Source organism: Vespa mandarinia, chromosome 4 (assembly GCF_050613455.1).
Source record: "Vespa mandarinia isolate Hongniang chromosome 4, ASM5061345v1, whole genome shotgun sequence".
NCBI classification, from domain to species: Eukaryota; Metazoa; Arthropoda; class Insecta; order Hymenoptera; family Vespidae; genus Vespa; species Vespa mandarinia.
In genome coordinates, this window is record NC_140813.1 from 630,300 (window position 1) to 645,646 (window position 15,347).

The 15,347-nt window shown below is 29.7% G+C and overlaps 5 protein-coding genes across 11 annotated transcripts; 2 read left to right on the top strand and 3 right to left on the bottom strand.

Moving 5' to 3' along the window:
- Positions 1-3,198: 3,198 nt before the first annotated feature.
- On the bottom strand, positions 3,199-4,391 carry LOC118447158 (transmembrane emp24 domain-containing protein 2). Its single transcript, XM_035878709.2, has 3 exons — positions 4,161-4,391; positions 3,484-3,830; positions 3,199-3,371 (listed from the first exon to the last, which is right to left on the bottom strand). Exons 1-3 carry the CDS (start codon positions 4,285-4,287, stop codon positions 3,222-3,224), a joined length of 624 nt encoding a protein of 207 aa, XP_035734602.1. The 5' UTR covers positions 4,288-4,391; the 3' UTR covers positions 3,199-3,221.
- A 288-nt stretch (positions 4,392-4,679) lies between these two features.
- Positions 4,680-6,268, top strand: LOC118447074 (sn-1-specific diacylglycerol lipase ABHD11). 2 transcript variants are annotated; one of them, XM_035878523.2, is made up of 5 exons: positions 4,680-4,976; positions 5,047-5,203; positions 5,311-5,676; positions 5,810-6,140; positions 6,205-6,268. In XM_035878523.2, exons 1-4 carry the CDS (start codon positions 4,861-4,863, stop codon positions 6,125-6,127), a joined length of 957 nt encoding a protein of 318 aa, XP_035734416.1. In that variant the 5' UTR covers positions 4,680-4,860; the 3' UTR covers positions 6,128-6,140; positions 6,205-6,268. The 2 variants fall into 2 exon arrangements, with proteins under 2 accessions (XP_035734416.1, XP_035734415.1); XM_035878522.2 differs by having other exon boundaries at positions 4,681-4,976; positions 5,810-6,128.
- Positions 6,230-8,264, bottom strand: unc-119 (unc-119 lipid binding chaperone). Of its 6 annotated transcripts, none has more exons than XM_035878527.2 (5): positions 8,084-8,263; positions 7,791-7,981; positions 7,361-7,504; positions 6,967-7,266; positions 6,238-6,855 (listed from the first exon to the last, which is right to left on the bottom strand). In XM_035878527.2, exons 2-5 carry the CDS (start codon positions 7,933-7,935, stop codon positions 6,728-6,730), a joined length of 717 nt encoding a protein of 238 aa, XP_035734420.1. In that variant the 5' UTR covers positions 7,936-7,981; positions 8,084-8,263; the 3' UTR covers positions 6,238-6,727. The 6 variants fall into 6 exon arrangements, with proteins under 6 accessions (XP_035734422.1, XP_035734420.1, XP_035734419.1 ...); XM_035878526.2 differs by having other exon boundaries at positions 6,239-6,855; positions 7,791-7,998; XM_035878525.2 differs by having other exon boundaries at positions 6,239-6,855; positions 7,791-7,998; positions 8,055-8,263.
- Positions 8,265-8,621: 357 nt separating this feature from the next.
- Positions 8,622-12,290, top strand: LOC118447072 (synaptic vesicle 2-related protein). Its single transcript, XM_035878519.2, has 7 exons — positions 8,622-9,233; positions 9,776-9,960; positions 10,043-10,239; positions 10,322-10,385; positions 10,461-10,586; positions 10,702-10,910; positions 11,179-12,290. Exons 1-7 carry the CDS (start codon positions 9,065-9,067, stop codon positions 11,789-11,791), a joined length of 1,563 nt encoding a protein of 520 aa, XP_035734412.2. The 5' UTR covers positions 8,622-9,064; the 3' UTR covers positions 11,792-12,290.
- A 359-nt stretch (positions 12,291-12,649) lies between these two features.
- Positions 12,650-15,271, bottom strand: Gint3 (GDI interacting protein 3). Its single transcript, XM_035878520.2, has 6 exons — positions 14,773-15,271; positions 14,430-14,656; positions 14,184-14,336; positions 13,661-14,069; positions 13,290-13,585; positions 12,650-13,176 (listed from the first exon to the last, which is right to left on the bottom strand). Exons 2-6 carry the CDS (start codon positions 14,504-14,506, stop codon positions 12,783-12,785), a joined length of 1,329 nt encoding a protein of 442 aa, XP_035734413.1. The 5' UTR covers positions 14,507-14,656; positions 14,773-15,271; the 3' UTR covers positions 12,650-12,782.
- Positions 15,272-15,347: the final 76 nt, after the last annotated feature.

The following is a 15,347-nucleotide window of genomic DNA, read 5'->3' on the forward strand; positions in this document are numbered from 1 at the left end:
CCGGCCCGGGCTCCGTATTCTTCTCTCTAATTATACCGTTACGTGCAATCGCTCGTGTCAATTAGCAGCTCCTTTCTTTCGTTCCTTCACTTTTCTCTATCTCTCTCTCTCTCTCTCTCTCTCTCTCTCTCTTTCTTTTCTTTTTCTTCTTCTCCATGGACCAGGATACGTATATACACAACTACATACCCTAGCAGAAACCCTTTCGAAAGAATATCCAAGGAGGGTGGGCTAGTATGATCGAGCTACCCCCCAATTAACGATTAGGATCGTGCGTTTCGAGATGGAAACGGTACGTTGCTCCGCATTCGGATCATTGTTCAAGGACGCCGGAATAGTGATCCCAAGAACAGAATGAAACGAGTACATAAGTGCGTATGTATTTACGTACGTAAGTATGCATATATGGATGTGTATATATATATATATATATATATACATATACGAGCGTGCTTGTACGCACGAGGAACGACGCGCTATTCTTCGTAATAATGCGGTTTGTCCTTTTCTTTTGGGGGCCGACCTCTTTCCTTCCTCTCTCTTTCTCTCTCACTTTTTCTCTCTTCGAGTTTAACCAGTTTTGCGAAGAACGAAAGAGCGATTCGCTCGGAAAGGGGCTTTTTTTTCGGTCGTTACGCTGGAAAAACATTTCGAACGCATCGGGTATCCTTTATTTTTTTCTTTTTCCTTTGGAATTTGTCGCTCATAAGAGAAAAAAGAGAAGAGAGAGAGAGAGAGAGAGGGCGGGCAGGGGAAGGAGGGAGAAAAGGAGAGGCCTCGACGATTGTTAACTTTAAGAATCGCTTTTATTCTTACCCAGTTAATTTGGAGTACAGTAAATTGCTCAGTAGCTCTGACAACTCAATGAAAAGAATTGTCAAATAATTTTTAGAATACTGTATATATAAATTGACTAATGCAATTAATATTAAAAATTAATATTATAGTTTTTAATATTATCTATAATCATTTTATAATATTATCTATATTTTTAATATTAATCGTTTTTAATATTATCTATAACTATCTATAATCAGATCAAAAACAATATTATTGGATATTGTCTGTTTTATAATTTAATTTTCTTGATAGATACAATTTTGTTTCTTTTGTATGTAAGAGAAATTTTCTTCGCTCTCTCTCTCTCTCTCTCTCTCTCTCTCTCTCTCTCTCTCTATCTTTCTTCTAATACTCGAACAAGAGAATGCACGTGAGAACCAGAGAGAATGATCTCGGAAATGGATCCCCTTTGTAAAGTAGACCTACCATTCCTAAAAGATTTTTTTCTCAGGTTTTCCTTATCTCTCTAATTAAAACGATAGAAGAAAAAAAGAACGATCGTTTTACTTCATTTAAAATGTCCCTCTTTCCACGCTCGCTTCCGACCTTCCACATTATCCCAGTTGATCTTCTCCTTTTTCCCTTCTCCCTTGCGATCGAGAATAAAAATTGCCGTCGATCGATTATTTTCTATCTTCGACCGTTACCACGAAGATCCTCCACGATGGTATTTCGAGATTTAAATCGTCACGACTAAGCATTCGAGAATTGTCAGAGATTTCGAAGGATCTACTTAAAAAAAAAAAAAAAGAAAAATCACGGTTAACACGGAGACAATCTTATTAATGATTCTTTTCAAGATACTAATAGTATGTTTTTCTAAAATCGTTAAGCAGGTTCCACACCAAAGTGGCACGTACGCAAGAAACATATTATTATTAGCTACAAAATAATGCAAATGTTATTAGGTTTATTCAATTAAATCTTTTCAATATAATCTTTGAAAATTCGTTCATTAATGTTTTATAACATTGTCCATTCGTGTCATTATATTCGGAACTATATTTTCGACATTGATTACATTGAAAAAAATCATTTACGTTCGCCCTACCAGATGGAACTTTAACGCCTGGTAAGGCGTCAACAACGACGACGACAACGACGACGAAATCATTTCGATCGTATCAAGGAAGTATAAACAATTTATTTCTTAAGATGATCGGCGTGACATCAAGGAGTGCCTTCATTCGCATCGTGAGACGAAAGAAAACGATCGTTTCTACGACCTGTGTATATTACGTTTTGCTCTTGTACAATATATATATATATATATATATATATATATATATATATATACATATATATGTATGTATATAGTTCTTAGAATTGAAACGAGTACGTACCATCCAGCTATGAAAGGAACGAAATCGATATCGATATCGGTTTACAGATGGAAACTTCTATTCTTTGAATCGATCGACGCAAACGACGTGCAAGGTGAGATAAAACAATAAGAGATATCGAATTAAAGATCAATAGATATAATCCGACGGAATTTTACATTTGTTGGAACTTGATCTTTCGATAGTTCCAATTGAAACAAGACTTGATTTAAAAACTTTTTGTACTTACCGTATATGTATACATTATATAAAATGTATATATAATATCGCCATTCGAAAAAAAAGACAAACAAACAATCCCTACGCATAAGCAGACACTATTTGTTTCTTTTGCTTCTTTTTCCTTTTTCTGTCTTTTTTTTTTTTTTCTCAACTACAGATCATTGAAGAAAAACACGAACGGTATTGTTATCTTGGCACGGGACTGCTAGGTGGCATCTAATGAGGAGGAGGGCACAATGAGTTTTTCTGGTTTAAGTACCGTAGGGAGAGGACACTGGAAGAGGTACTTGTACAACCCTCCTCATTTGATTCATTTATTCTCACGCCTGCTTCGCGAATGAAATGAGTTACCCAAGAATATCCTAAGGCTATTGCACCGAGAAAAATGTTCGACGTTGATTTAAACACGAAAATTCTTTTCACGTACCATTGCCCTTCGCCCGAGTCATCATAGACGTTAGCAATTTTTTTTTTATATATAAAACGTATTATAATAATACATATAAAAAAAAAAAAAAGAAAAGATTTTCTCAGTTAAAAACTTTACAATGATAACTATGAAGATATATGTAAAAAGCGCAGCGATATATATATATATATGTATATTTACATACAAACGTGTCTTATACGTGAAGAGTCTATTGTAACGTGAAAAAAAAAAAAAATAAATAAATAAATAAATAAATAAAAAAAAAAGGAAAAGGTCAAAACAAAAACAAACAATTTTCCAAAGGATGATATTTTATAATCTTACATAACTTAGTTATATAGAAAAATGTACAATGAGCGGATGAATTAATTGTAAAATGATCTAAATTAAACGACTCTTCGAACCTCAAAGAATCTTTTCAAATAATAGATCTGTCCGAATGTCATAAATAACAATACCAGGGCTTCAAAAGATGACCATATTATAACTCGGAAATTTGTGCTTTCACTGATTGCCCTATGAGTTCTGTCACGCACCTGCAATTAATAAATTTAACATTTGAAGAAAACTTTTACATATCCACCCGATATACGTTCATTTTAATCATCTTTAATTTAGGAATACTTGTCCAAGTACAACGCATATTACCTGCATATATTCTTGTTCGTTCTTTACACCCCACAAACTAGTACTTAATTCTTTTATCATATCATCTAATTTTCCATGATTGTTAGTCTCTCCCTCTGCACCTCCGCCACCTGCACCTTCTTCCTGTTTAGGATTTTCACCGACATCCATATTAAACATTACAACTTTTGGAGTCATTGTACTTTTTTCATTACTAAAACAATATGTATACGCTCCTGTAGTATGCGCTGCAAACGTAAATTTACCACTCCTTTCTTGTTCTCCTTGATAGATTATTTTACCATCAGGACCGACTATTTTTACATCTATATCTAAAAATCCACCTTCTGCTATTTCAAATGTGAGACCTAAAAAGTATATATTAATTTAACTGCTATTATTTTGAAAACAATTAAGATTAAATATTAGACATTGGAGAAAATAATTATAAAAATAACTATATAATAAATTATATATACCCTTCAATGATTTATATATAAATCAATTAATTATATATAACCTTTAAAATATATATATATATATATATGTATATATATATATATACATATATATAAAGTAAATTATAGCTTGCTTATGATATTCATAATAAGTAAATATAATAATAATAATTATAATCGATTGATTTTTTTTATTGCCTTATTACTTAAAGAAGTATTTTAAATGTAAAAGAAACCAACCCATTTTGGTGCCAAGTTCGACTCTATTGAAAAAACATTCTTCTGCGTGAGCATCCACCGTTATAAAATAAGCTTTCACATACACACTATATATAATTAGGAGCAAACATGAAATAATCCTACTCATTTTATCAAATTCTACAGCAAGACAACGCAAAAGACATATGTTCTTTCTTTTTTCTGCCACTTCATAGAGACATATTCACTACCACAGCGCCACGTATGCACTTTGGCATAAATCTACAAATCTATATAGATCTACTAAACGTGTAATGAAAGAAAATTTCTTATGCATGAAATACGTAAAAAAGGATATTTGTAAAAATTTTCAAAAAATATTTTAATACATTTTTTTAATCAGTATTAATTAATCAAAGCTTAGAATATAACCTAAAATCTGATTGATTAATTTTATAATAATTATTTAATATTTTTAGAATACATGCAAACTACTTACTGCACACGTGACTTTCATAAAAACTATCCTAAACTTTGCATAATTTCTTACCATTCTAAGAACACAAATTAAATAGAATATGATTTCCACAGAATAAGATATAAAAATATGAAAACTTGTAAATTTTACTATAAAACACCCTGTACCATGCAGTTGTAACATGTTTTCATTTAAAATAAATATACTATCACGCTGTTAAGTCAACTTTACAATACGTTTTATTCATAATATCTATATTTGACAATGATTCAAATAACAAATCAAAATAGATTAATTCATTTTGGGAGATTAAATGTAACATTGGTTTCATCCGTTCTACGATTTCTCTCAACTTATAAAACCTTAAACAATTCCAATATGTACGTATTAAAAGATATACAATTTTAATCATTATACATTCTAACCTCTATATTATTTATTTTCTTTAAGTGTCGAACCAGTTAAACTAGCTTATGCTTCTTATGAATCAATGAAAGAAAATTCAAATGTTACAATTCATCCTATTGTAATAATGCATGGTTTATTTGGATCAAAGAATAATTGGAATTCTTTGTCCAAAGCAATTCATCAGAAGAGTCAGCGTAAGGTAATGAAAGGATTTTATAACGTTCTAATTTTAATATCATTCCTTTTCTAATTTATTCTATTATCATTTAATTTGTCATCAAATTTATGAAACAGCATAACTTTTAGGTAATTGCGGTAGATGCAAGGAATCATGGAGATTCACCTCATTCGTCAGAAATGTCTTATAAACATATGGCAAAAGATATAGTACAGTTATTAAATGATTTAGAATTAGAAAAAGCTATTCTAATTGGACATAGTATGGGAGGATCGACTATGATGTATTTGGCACTACATTATCCAGAATTAGTAGAAAAATTGGTAGTAGTTGATATGTCTCCTGCAAGACCTAGTCCTAGTCTAACAGAAATGGTGAAAATTTTTAAAGCCATGCGTTCTATCACATTAGATGGAAGTCCATCCTTGTCAAAAGCACGTAAAATGGCGGAAGAACAGCTCGCAAAAGTTGTCAAACCATTAGCATTACGACAAGTATTTATTATAGATTATATCGTATTGAATATTTTTTTATCGCGCTGATCTATATATAAAAGTAAATGTTTTTTTTCTTTTTTTTTTTTTTTTTTCTTTTTTTCTTTCTTTTTTTTCTTTAAAATTTTTCTAGTTTCTTACAATGAACCTTGTGGAGGCAGAACCTGGAAAATATAAATGGCGCGTCAATTTACCGGTATTGGAGCAAAACTTCTCTACTGAAATTGCGATATTCCCTAATGTAGCAGAGAAGGTTTATATGGGTCCAACATTGTTCATAGGTGGTTCAAATAGCGATTACATAAAAATCGAAGATCATCCTGCTATTAAGAAATTATTTACACGTGCAGAATTTCTTTATGTTGCTGGTGCCGATCATTGGGTGCATGCAGATAAACCGGCAGAATTTATCAACATTGTCACCAATTTTATTAATCAAACTCATTCGTGATGTTTGTAAATATGTATGAGTAACAGCATATTATTGTTTGTAAATATGTACATATATTTATGTGAAAATTTTTACAGAGATAATGGGTGAAAAATAGTAAAAATATAACACAGTATAAACAAAGTATGAATCTTATGTCAGGTAAGAATTTGTTCAACAACATGATGTCGTGTTTTTATATATCTTTAATTATAGATATTAATATAGGCAATATTTTCTCTTATTTAGAGAAAAAATATTATAAAATGCACAAAGTGATTTGAGGCCGTTTATTACTCGTTTCAAGCAATTATATGAGAAGTAGTAACTCAGAAAAAGTAATTCACTGATAAAATATTATGTGCATCTAGTTTCAATTTTTATGATCAATGAGATAAATATTATTAATAAAAGTATGCTTCAAAATTACTTGTTATTTTTGTGTATGATTGACAGCAATAATATGGCAAAGACCAAATAAAATTATGTGCCATATAATTCTACCTTTAAGTCAGACTGGTGAATAATTGAACTATTAACACAATTGCTTTTCATAATGTGCAAATATTACGGTATTATTAATCTATAACTTTCAAGTAATACTATCCAACAAATAACATATTAAATCACATCATTTTGGTGTCCTCCATTATACGCATAATCTGCTTTATTGTGCATTACCAGTTGATTGTCCACAAAATAAAATGAGTCTGAACGTGTTTCAAATGGATTTGCAATCATTTCAGAAACTGAAATATATGTATTATTATTATTATTATTATTATTATATATACATATATATTAACAAGTTATATATAAAAGAATTGGACGAGAAATAAATATTTAAAAGTGATACACACCCAGATCAGTTGGTAGAGTAGGAAATTCATAAATATGTTCGCATGTATTTTTGCTATTTGGAATACAAAATCCAAATTGGAAATCAAATGTTTTTAATAATCTATCTCGAAAAAAATGACGTTCTATCATCCTGAAATTGTTTACTGGTTTTGGCCCTACCAGAAATTCGACCGTGGCACCAACTGTCTTTAGCTTAAGAAACTGCGGGGTAAATTGATAACGCACGAATCTTCCGGTGTTTGCATCCTCGCAAGTAGATTCTTCGGAATCTGCCTCCGCATCTTGATGAGAATCACATTCTAATCGTTTAAAACAATAAGACATTATAACAGACACTTAATAAGTATAAAAATATTTTAACTGTATGTATATGTATATATAAATTGTACCGACCAGCAGCTGGTGGCTTTGTTATCTCAAACAAAACTGCTCCTGTTTCCAGATCTCTGATTTGGAATCTGGTAAAGTCTATGTCATAAATATTAGCTTCCGGAGAGCATAAATACTCTGAAAACAATATAGGTACCGCATTTACGTCTTGAGACAAGACGTATCATTTGTATCATCTTGTATACTTTGCAGTACCAAAGAAGCGTGAAGACAAAATTGAAATGGGATTCTGGGATAGGCATGATATAAAATGTAGAAACACATAGCATGTTGATTATGCAACGTGAAAATTGTATATCCATGAGAAAATAAAAGAATGTGCGTCTATTATCTTAGGTGATGGCAAACAATGTAACTTTTCCATTGTGTTTTGTTTGCAAACTATATGCCGGTAGGTTAATAACATTAATAACACGAAATAAAACTGTCATACTATCTGTGATGGTAGGCAGTCGCAGCACCATATCTGGTGTTATTGGAATATCACCGATATTCCCATTGCCACTGTTCTCTTGATCGGCGGACGGAGTGAATGGTGTGATCGCTTCATTAGACTTGTTTTCGCTGTCTACACTCATTATTTGGACACGAATACAGCATGTACAGGAATTAATTTTTTATTTGCTGCTCAAAAGAGAATTCTACTTAAGACAATAATAATTATTTCTTATAAATTCAAATAACATTCGTAACTAACAGCTTGATTTTGAGAGCAGCGGTTCTCACCGAATAGTCGCGTTTAACAAATTTTTCTATTTCTTTTTCGTACTCACTAAAATTCCACATGTCTATTCATTTTAAAAAAAAAAAATCATTGAAACGTTAACCGTTACATCAAATTTCTTAACAAAACGTCCATTACTAAATAAGACTCTTAAGAAACGTAACTCTTTGAATAATAAATGAATGATTCAATATCGTAATGCCGACACGTGGCGTTTTTATTGCTCGTAACATCCAATGAAAACTATTCTTTAAAAAGAAACGAAATCCATACAATGATCGTACGCTACTTGAAAAAACATGTCATTTTTTTTTCTCTCTACATTCGTGTAACGAATCTTACGTTAAATTTTACATATATTTTTTATTTATTTAAAAATTCGACGTTAATGTTACACCTACGTGTAAGATTTTCCCGTACGTATAATTTATAATGTGTAACCTATCAATAGAAGTATGAAAATTAATTCAACCGTTTGTTCACCAGATGGCATCTCGATAATCGATTGAAAATATCCAATATTCAAATGTGTCAACAAGAATTTCTAAATACTCTATATTACGAAATATAAATTTCTAAGAATGTTACTTTTGGTATAGTCTTAAAACGCAATAACGTTTTTATTCGAAAAGGAACATTAAAAATAATATAGGATATTAAAAAAAAAAAAAAAAAAAAAAAGAAAAAAAAAGAATTTTATACAAATTGCGAAGGCAATCCCCTCATCGTACCATACATTTACCACCGTATATGCATTTACATTCGACGCACATTTGATATACGGGATATGTGTCATAACCTAAACTTCACGAAGAAATGTCACGCTCTACATACAAATGAGTATAATTTTCCGTAATAATATACGCCTTACCGTCATTTGTATCGTCGTGTTTTAGTTTTGCTATGTTTGAATCGGTGCTACAATTATTATTTAAAATTTAAAGAACTTCAAGAAAATATAAATACATGGCAAATTTGTAATAATGACAACTCAAAATAGTAAAACATCTAACGAACCATATCGAGAATTAAAAGAATCACGTGGTTCTGAATTAAATATCAATGAACAAAATACTGGAAGATACAATGGCACCTTTGAAGATAACATTGATCGATCTATTGAACTTTCCTCCATAGTAGTTATACCTGATGGTATGATCTTATCTTTATATTTTTGTCACTAAAATTTTATTATGTATTATACATATTTATTATGTATTATATCATGAACTAAACCTCAAGATGTTTTATAATTTGTTCTATAGGATAACCATGCTTGTTCATCATTTTTAACTTCAAAGAAGAAATAACTGCATGTACAAATTAAATATTTAATAATATGCATGATAATACATCGTTAGATTTATGAAGGCCGCTTTGACTAATGACTGCTGAAATAAACTAATCAAATTTTGGGGAATCATAACATTGATGTTTATAGTAGAGAGGTGATTAATGTAATAAAAACTAAATTACATTATAATCTTAATTCATTGAATGTTTATGAAATTATTTTTATCGTTCCAATTCAAAAATGTAAATATTATTATTAAGTTTTTACCATGATATCTATTGGTAATAATATTAAAAGGACGTTGTATATAATCTAAAGCTATAAAGATTTTTTTTATATACTGTATATAATACAAAATCTACTTTAATTTTTTTTTTTTTTTTTTTTTTTTTCTTAATAGACACATTCACGGTAATTCAAGCTATCAATGAATTGGGTTTTGGAAAGTTTCAAGTTAAACTTTCATTGTTTACTGGATTATGTTGGATGGTTGATAGCATGGAAATAACAATATTAAGTATTCTCAGTCCATCTTTACACTGCGACTGGGGTATTTCCCGATATCAACAGGCTTTGACGACGACGGTAATAATTTAAAATTGTATAATATCGTGATATTTTAATGCATTCTATGGATAAAATAAATTAGATTATTATTTTTTTTTAGGTTGTTTTCCTTGGTATGATGTTAAGTTCGACATTTTGGAGTAATTTAAGCGATAGATACGGTAGAAAGCAAGCTTTGACTTTATGTGCAGTATTATTATTTTATTATGCATTTTTAAGTGCATTTGCACCAAATTTCCTTTGGATATTACTACTAAGAGGTTTAGTAGGTTTTGCTATTGGTTGTGTACCACAATCGTAAGTATTTGGTAAGTCCATATAATGCATATAAGATGCATATTATATTTAGTTATTGCCCAGTATTTCTTAATATCAACAGGGTTACATTGTATGCCGAATTTTTACCAGCGAAACAGAGAGCCAAATGTGTCATTTTATTGGATGTAAGTCTTATTGCGTTAATTCCTTTAAAATTCATATTATAATTATTTTTTTAAAAATGTAAATATTTTTACCAGTGTTTTTGGGCACTCGGTGCATGTCTTGAAGTTGCAATAGCATTAATAATAATGCCAAACTTTGGATGGAGATGGCTCCTTACCTTATCAGCAATCCCACTTCTTATATTTGCATCTATTACGCCAGTAAGCTAGAAATAACTCGCGTCATTTTTCTTTTTCTTTCTTTTTTCTTTTTTTTTTTTTTTTTTTTTTTTTTTCATATTTATTGTAACACGTTAGTTACGTTGTATTTCAATAGTGGCTTCCAGAATCTGCAATTTTTGATATGACAACTGGTAGAATGGATAAAGCTTTATCTACGTTGGAAAGAATAGCACGAGAAAATAAGAAACCATTACCTTTAGGAAGATTGATTATGGATCGCTTTTATCAAACTAATCGCGGTAGGTTCACGGATGTGTTAAGCAAGGAAATGTGCAAGACTTCTACCTTACTTTGGCTGGTGTGGTAAATACACATATTATAATTTATTTTGGTGGTGGTTAACTTGAATTTACACACTATCTTTGTAAAATATAAAATGAAAAACATTTTTGCGCTTGCACAGTTCTACTATATATATATATATTATTATAAGATTAACAAAATATTAAATTTTTTCTTATAGAAAATATTTTTTAATCGTATTGCTTAATATCGTAATTTTCTATTGCTTCTTCATTGTAATTATAATAAATATTAAAATATTATTACACGTAAACGTAACAAATTATAGGATGGCTACAGCATTTTGTTACTACGGTGTGGTATTAATGACCACCGAACTATTCCATACGTCATCGGAACAATGCGGCTCATGGGCAAATGGCGAGAAAATAGAAAATACTTGTCAATTAGAATGTCGTTTAAGGCGAAGCGACTATATAGATCTTTTGTGGACTACATTGGCAGAATTTCCAGGAATTTTTTCTACTGTATTTGCAATAGAAAAAATAGGAAGAAGAAAGACTATGTCATGCCAATTGGTCATGTTTTCAATAGTTATTTGTTTTTTGGGAAGAGCTTGTTTGTTAAGTAGAGCAGTATTGACCATAGGAATATTTTTAGCAAGAGGATTAATTGCTGGCGTATTTCAAGCGGCATATGTTTATACGCCAGAAGTTTATCCAACGCATTTACGTAGTATAGGTGTGAGCGCGTGTAGCGCTATGGCACGAATGGGTGCTATGATAACGCCATATATAGCGCAAGTGTTTTTACAATGGTCTATCACAGGAGCTATGGCAATATATGCTGTTGCCGCGTTATGCGCAGCAATTGCTACGCTTGCCTTACCTGTTGAATCTAAGAATCAAAATTTAAAGGACTCCTCTAATAATACTAAATAATTAAAATTGGTTTTTCCGAATTATACAAATATCATTGATTTTATGATCATATATGTATTTATACGACAGCAGCTAATATTTATTTAATACAAACATATTTCTTACTTTATCCAAATAATTTAATTACACGTTTCTATATTTACATAAACATCATGCTTATATATTTTATAATGCAAGTTGAAAGATACAATAATTAAGTTTGATGTACGTGTGACGCACCAAGACTGAAATGAATTTTAATATACAATGAAGGTGCCAAAATATATTTATTTATATATTTATGCTGATTTCTAACTACTTAAAGCATATAACAGTTATAGGATATATTTAGATGAAATTGTATTCTCTTTGTAAATATTTATAAAACGGACAAATAATATTTGCAAAAGATTTAGTTGATATTACTTACGTACTTTTTTAGGATATCTTCAAAAAAATTCTGACGAATATATATGCGTAGGTATAATGTTTATATTATGTTTACACATCGTTAAGTACAATATAAGAAATAATTTAAAGCTATATATATGCATATATGTATATACATATATATATATATATTATTTATTGATTAAATTGTTAAAAAAGAATTAAAATGCAAATATATATTCTCAATCAATATATGTGTACATTAATTTGTAAGATTTTTAATATTCGTTAAATTCCAAGCATAAAATTAAGGTAGTAAGTGTAAAGATATATTCTTCTATTATCCATAATTTGTGAACTTGATTCAGATAGATAATATTTAATTAGAACTCTGAAACTTAACAACATTTATAATATTTCAATGATCATAGGTATATATGGGTTTTTGTTTTATAAATAATTCATGTATCAAAGTTGAAGCTATAAGAGTACTTATTAAAAATATAATTGTTATTAGAACAAAAACGGGATACATAATTTAACGTAAAGCATGTACTAAATACCACTTATAAAAAATTATTTTGTACAAAAAAGTCAGAAATATTTAATATCCACCATGATTTTATGCATTTCGTACTAAGCAAAGTACACTTTCTTTTAAATATCCTCCGGATGTATCAAGATTTTTTCCTTTATCACTTTCATATGAAAATTTTAATAAACATGCTGGTATCAATCTTAACTCTAATAATGTTTTGTCGTAATCATTTTCTCGTATCTTTTGACCTACTGATAATAGCAGAAAAAATGGAATATTGGCGTTGATTAAATTTTCTTTAACAAAATCCACAACTTCTTTATATTTATCATGCACTGAAAATGTTCCCTGCAATATTATGTTGTCCGGAAACTTTATTCGAATTAATGTAAATCTGTATCTTCTAAGTTCTCGTTCTTCATCTTTTTCTCGCATAGCTTTCGTCCTTAACATTTGATTTCTTTCAATGGCTTCAGCCCTAGTGACAATAAATAATTATGACAATTAAATGATTATTCGTACAATGTCAATTTCTTCATTCAGACGTATCACTTTGTAACTTAGTAAAATTGAATAATTTTTGTTACTTGCCGAAGTTTTTGTTCTTTTTTCAATTCTTCTAAAGTTATATTAAAGAAACTTTCAGGTAATTCAGTCATCTCATTTGCTTGACTAGGCAACAGAACTTGTAAATTTCTGTCTACTTCAAGCGGTATAATTTCTGCGGATCTTATCGCTTCTACTAACATAGTTAAATCGTCCAAACTGGAACCATCAGGATTCCATACCAAAAAGTCTTCTTCAACGTCATTGTGTAATAATTTCTTTTGTTCAAAGCCAGCAGCTTTCAAAAATTCTAAAGCTCCCTCCAATGGCAACACTTTTTCCTTAAAAAGATATAATAATATTGAATTATACATTATCTATCAAAAAAATTCATATTATAACAATAAACTCGTTACCTGAAATATTTTATTACACATTCTAATTTTTTGATATTTTTCTACATCTGGATTGTTTAAAATATTTTCTATGTATTTTTCTAATGTCTCTATACAATTTTGAATCTTCGTTTTTCCTGTATTACAATTATGAATGATCAAGCATGATGTTAACCCTGCCTCTTCTTCTTTCAATTGTTCATACAAAAATTCTCGAATTTTTCTTTTCCATTCCTCTCGCGTTAAAATTTCATCAGAAATATATGGACATCGAAAGTATACATCAACGACAGCTAAAAATTCATTATTTGTAGCTTGATCTTTGGGTTTTTCAACTAATTTTGTTGCAGTTTCTTTTTCAAGTTCCTGTCGTGCCTTTCTTTCCAATTCCAATTCTTTCTTTACACGTGCCTGTATCGCCGCATATGATCTATAATAAAAGATCAAATGGATTAATATATATATATATATATATATATATATATATATACACATATATAATTAAATAAAATAAAAATCACTAAATTTAAAATAACAAACATACGTGTTAAATCTACGTGTATCACTTTCTTTTGCTTTTAATCGTGCTAATGCAGCTTGCCCAGCTACTTTAGCTTCTTCCGTGGGCTCTGCTCTTTTTATTGGTTCTTTTGGTTGATACATTTCAGATGTTTCAGGTTTACTACTTTCATTCAATCTACAAAATATAATTAATATATATTTATGTATACTAATTTGGATAAAGATCAATCTTTCCTTTGTTCTTTTTTTTTTTTTATTATATACATACTTATATCCTCTTCCAGCATTCATAAACTTAGTATTTGCTTTTTTCTTCTGAAAGAAGGCCTTTATTTTATCTGCCATTTTGAATATTTAGAAAGATATAATCTGATGAAATTCCAGGTATTAATTGTATAATAATTTCTAGGAAAAACAAACAAAAAAATATTTTCAAATAGTAATTATTATTTAATTACTATTCTGAGGATTTCCCATAATATCCAGGTAGACCACCTAAAAAAGAGATATATTTCTAACGATAATGTATACTTTCTATTTATCTTTATCTTTGATCTTGTATTTGATAAAACAAAAAAAAAATTTGCAAAAGATAATAAAATCGTACTTACTTGGATTCATAAATTGTTCTGATATTCTTAAACCGTATACATGCCAGGCAATACAAATTAGAGCAATTGTACTAGTAAGTATAAATAGAAAAATCTTAAGTAATTGAAGTTGAAATTCATCAAATGATAACAAGGCTATTAATTCTTGAAAAAATTCAAAAAATCTTTGAAAGGGCTCATTGCCAAAGATAACAGTACTAGTCGAATCGAGGGTTAGGCCGAAATTCGATGGAAGAAAATCCGTTAAATAAGAAGCAAATCTATTGATTGTATCTTCCAGGTAGTCCTTCCACGGACACGAATTTTCGCATGTACTGCTCATTACACGAACAAACTTTTTCGTGTGTATCTCACACTGTATCTAACATACTTAAGGATTCAAGAATTGTCATTATTAAAAAAAAAAAAGTTACAACGTAAATCAAGCGCAAGCAAACGATGGCCACTGTGGCAAACTGGTAAAACTATGAAACAAAAGTCATCATCATTATAATGACCACAGATGCAAAACATACAAGTCTCATCTTATATAATATTATTTCACTTACAACTGATCTTTATAGTTTATGGTTTTA

Coding starts and splice junctions, on each gene's coding strand:
- LOC118447158 (XM_035878709.2), bottom strand. CDS start 4,287: ATGAGTAGGATTATTTCATGTTTGCTCCTAATTATATATAGTGTGTAT. Junction 3,831..4,160: donor CGAACTTGGCACCAAAATGG/GTTGGTTTCTTT, acceptor TATACTTTTTAG/GTCTCACATTTGAAATAGCA. Junction 3,372..3,483: donor ACGAACAAGAATATATGCAG/GTAATATGCGTT, acceptor TATTAATTGCAG/GTGCGTGACAGAACTCATAG.
- LOC118447074 (XM_035878523.2), top strand. CDS start 4,861: ATGATTCAAATAACAAATCAAAATAGATTAATTCATTTTGGGAGATTA. Junction 5,204..5,310: donor ATCAGAAGAGTCAGCGTAAG/GTAATGAAAGGA, acceptor CATAACTTTTAG/GTAATTGCGGTAGATGCAAG. Junction 5,677..5,809: donor AACCATTAGCATTACGACAA/GTATTTATTATA, acceptor AAATTTTTCTAG/TTTCTTACAATGAACCTTGT.
- unc-119 (XM_035878527.2), bottom strand. CDS start 7,935: ATGAGTGTAGACAGCGAAAACAAGTCTAATGAAGCGATCACACCATTC. Junction 7,505..7,790: donor ACTGCCTACCATCACAGATA/GTATGACAGTTT, acceptor TCTTGTCTCAAG/ACGTAAATGCGGTACCTATA. Junction 6,856..6,966: donor TACTCTACCAACTGATCTGG/GTGTGTATCACT, acceptor CATATATTTCAG/TTTCTGAAATGATTGCAAAT.
- LOC118447072 (XM_035878519.2), top strand. CDS start 9,065: ATGACAACTCAAAATAGTAAAACATCTAACGAACCATATCGAGAATTA. Junction 9,234..9,775: donor CATAGTAGTTATACCTGATG/GTATGATCTTAT, acceptor TTTTCTTAATAG/ACACATTCACGGTAATTCAA. Junction 10,386..10,460: donor AATGTGTCATTTTATTGGAT/GTAAGTCTTATT, acceptor TATTTTTACCAG/TGTTTTTGGGCACTCGGTGC.
- Gint3 (XM_035878520.2), bottom strand. CDS start 14,506: ATGGCAGATAAAATAAAGGCCTTCTTTCAGAAGAAAAAAGCAAATACT. Junction 13,586..13,660: donor TGTGTAATAAAATATTTCAG/GTAACGAGTTTA, acceptor TATCTTTTTAAG/GAAAAAGTGTTGCCATTGGA. Junction 13,177..13,289: donor AAAAAAGAACAAAAACTTCG/GCAAGTAACAAA, acceptor TATTGTCACTAG/GGCTGAAGCCATTGAAAGAA.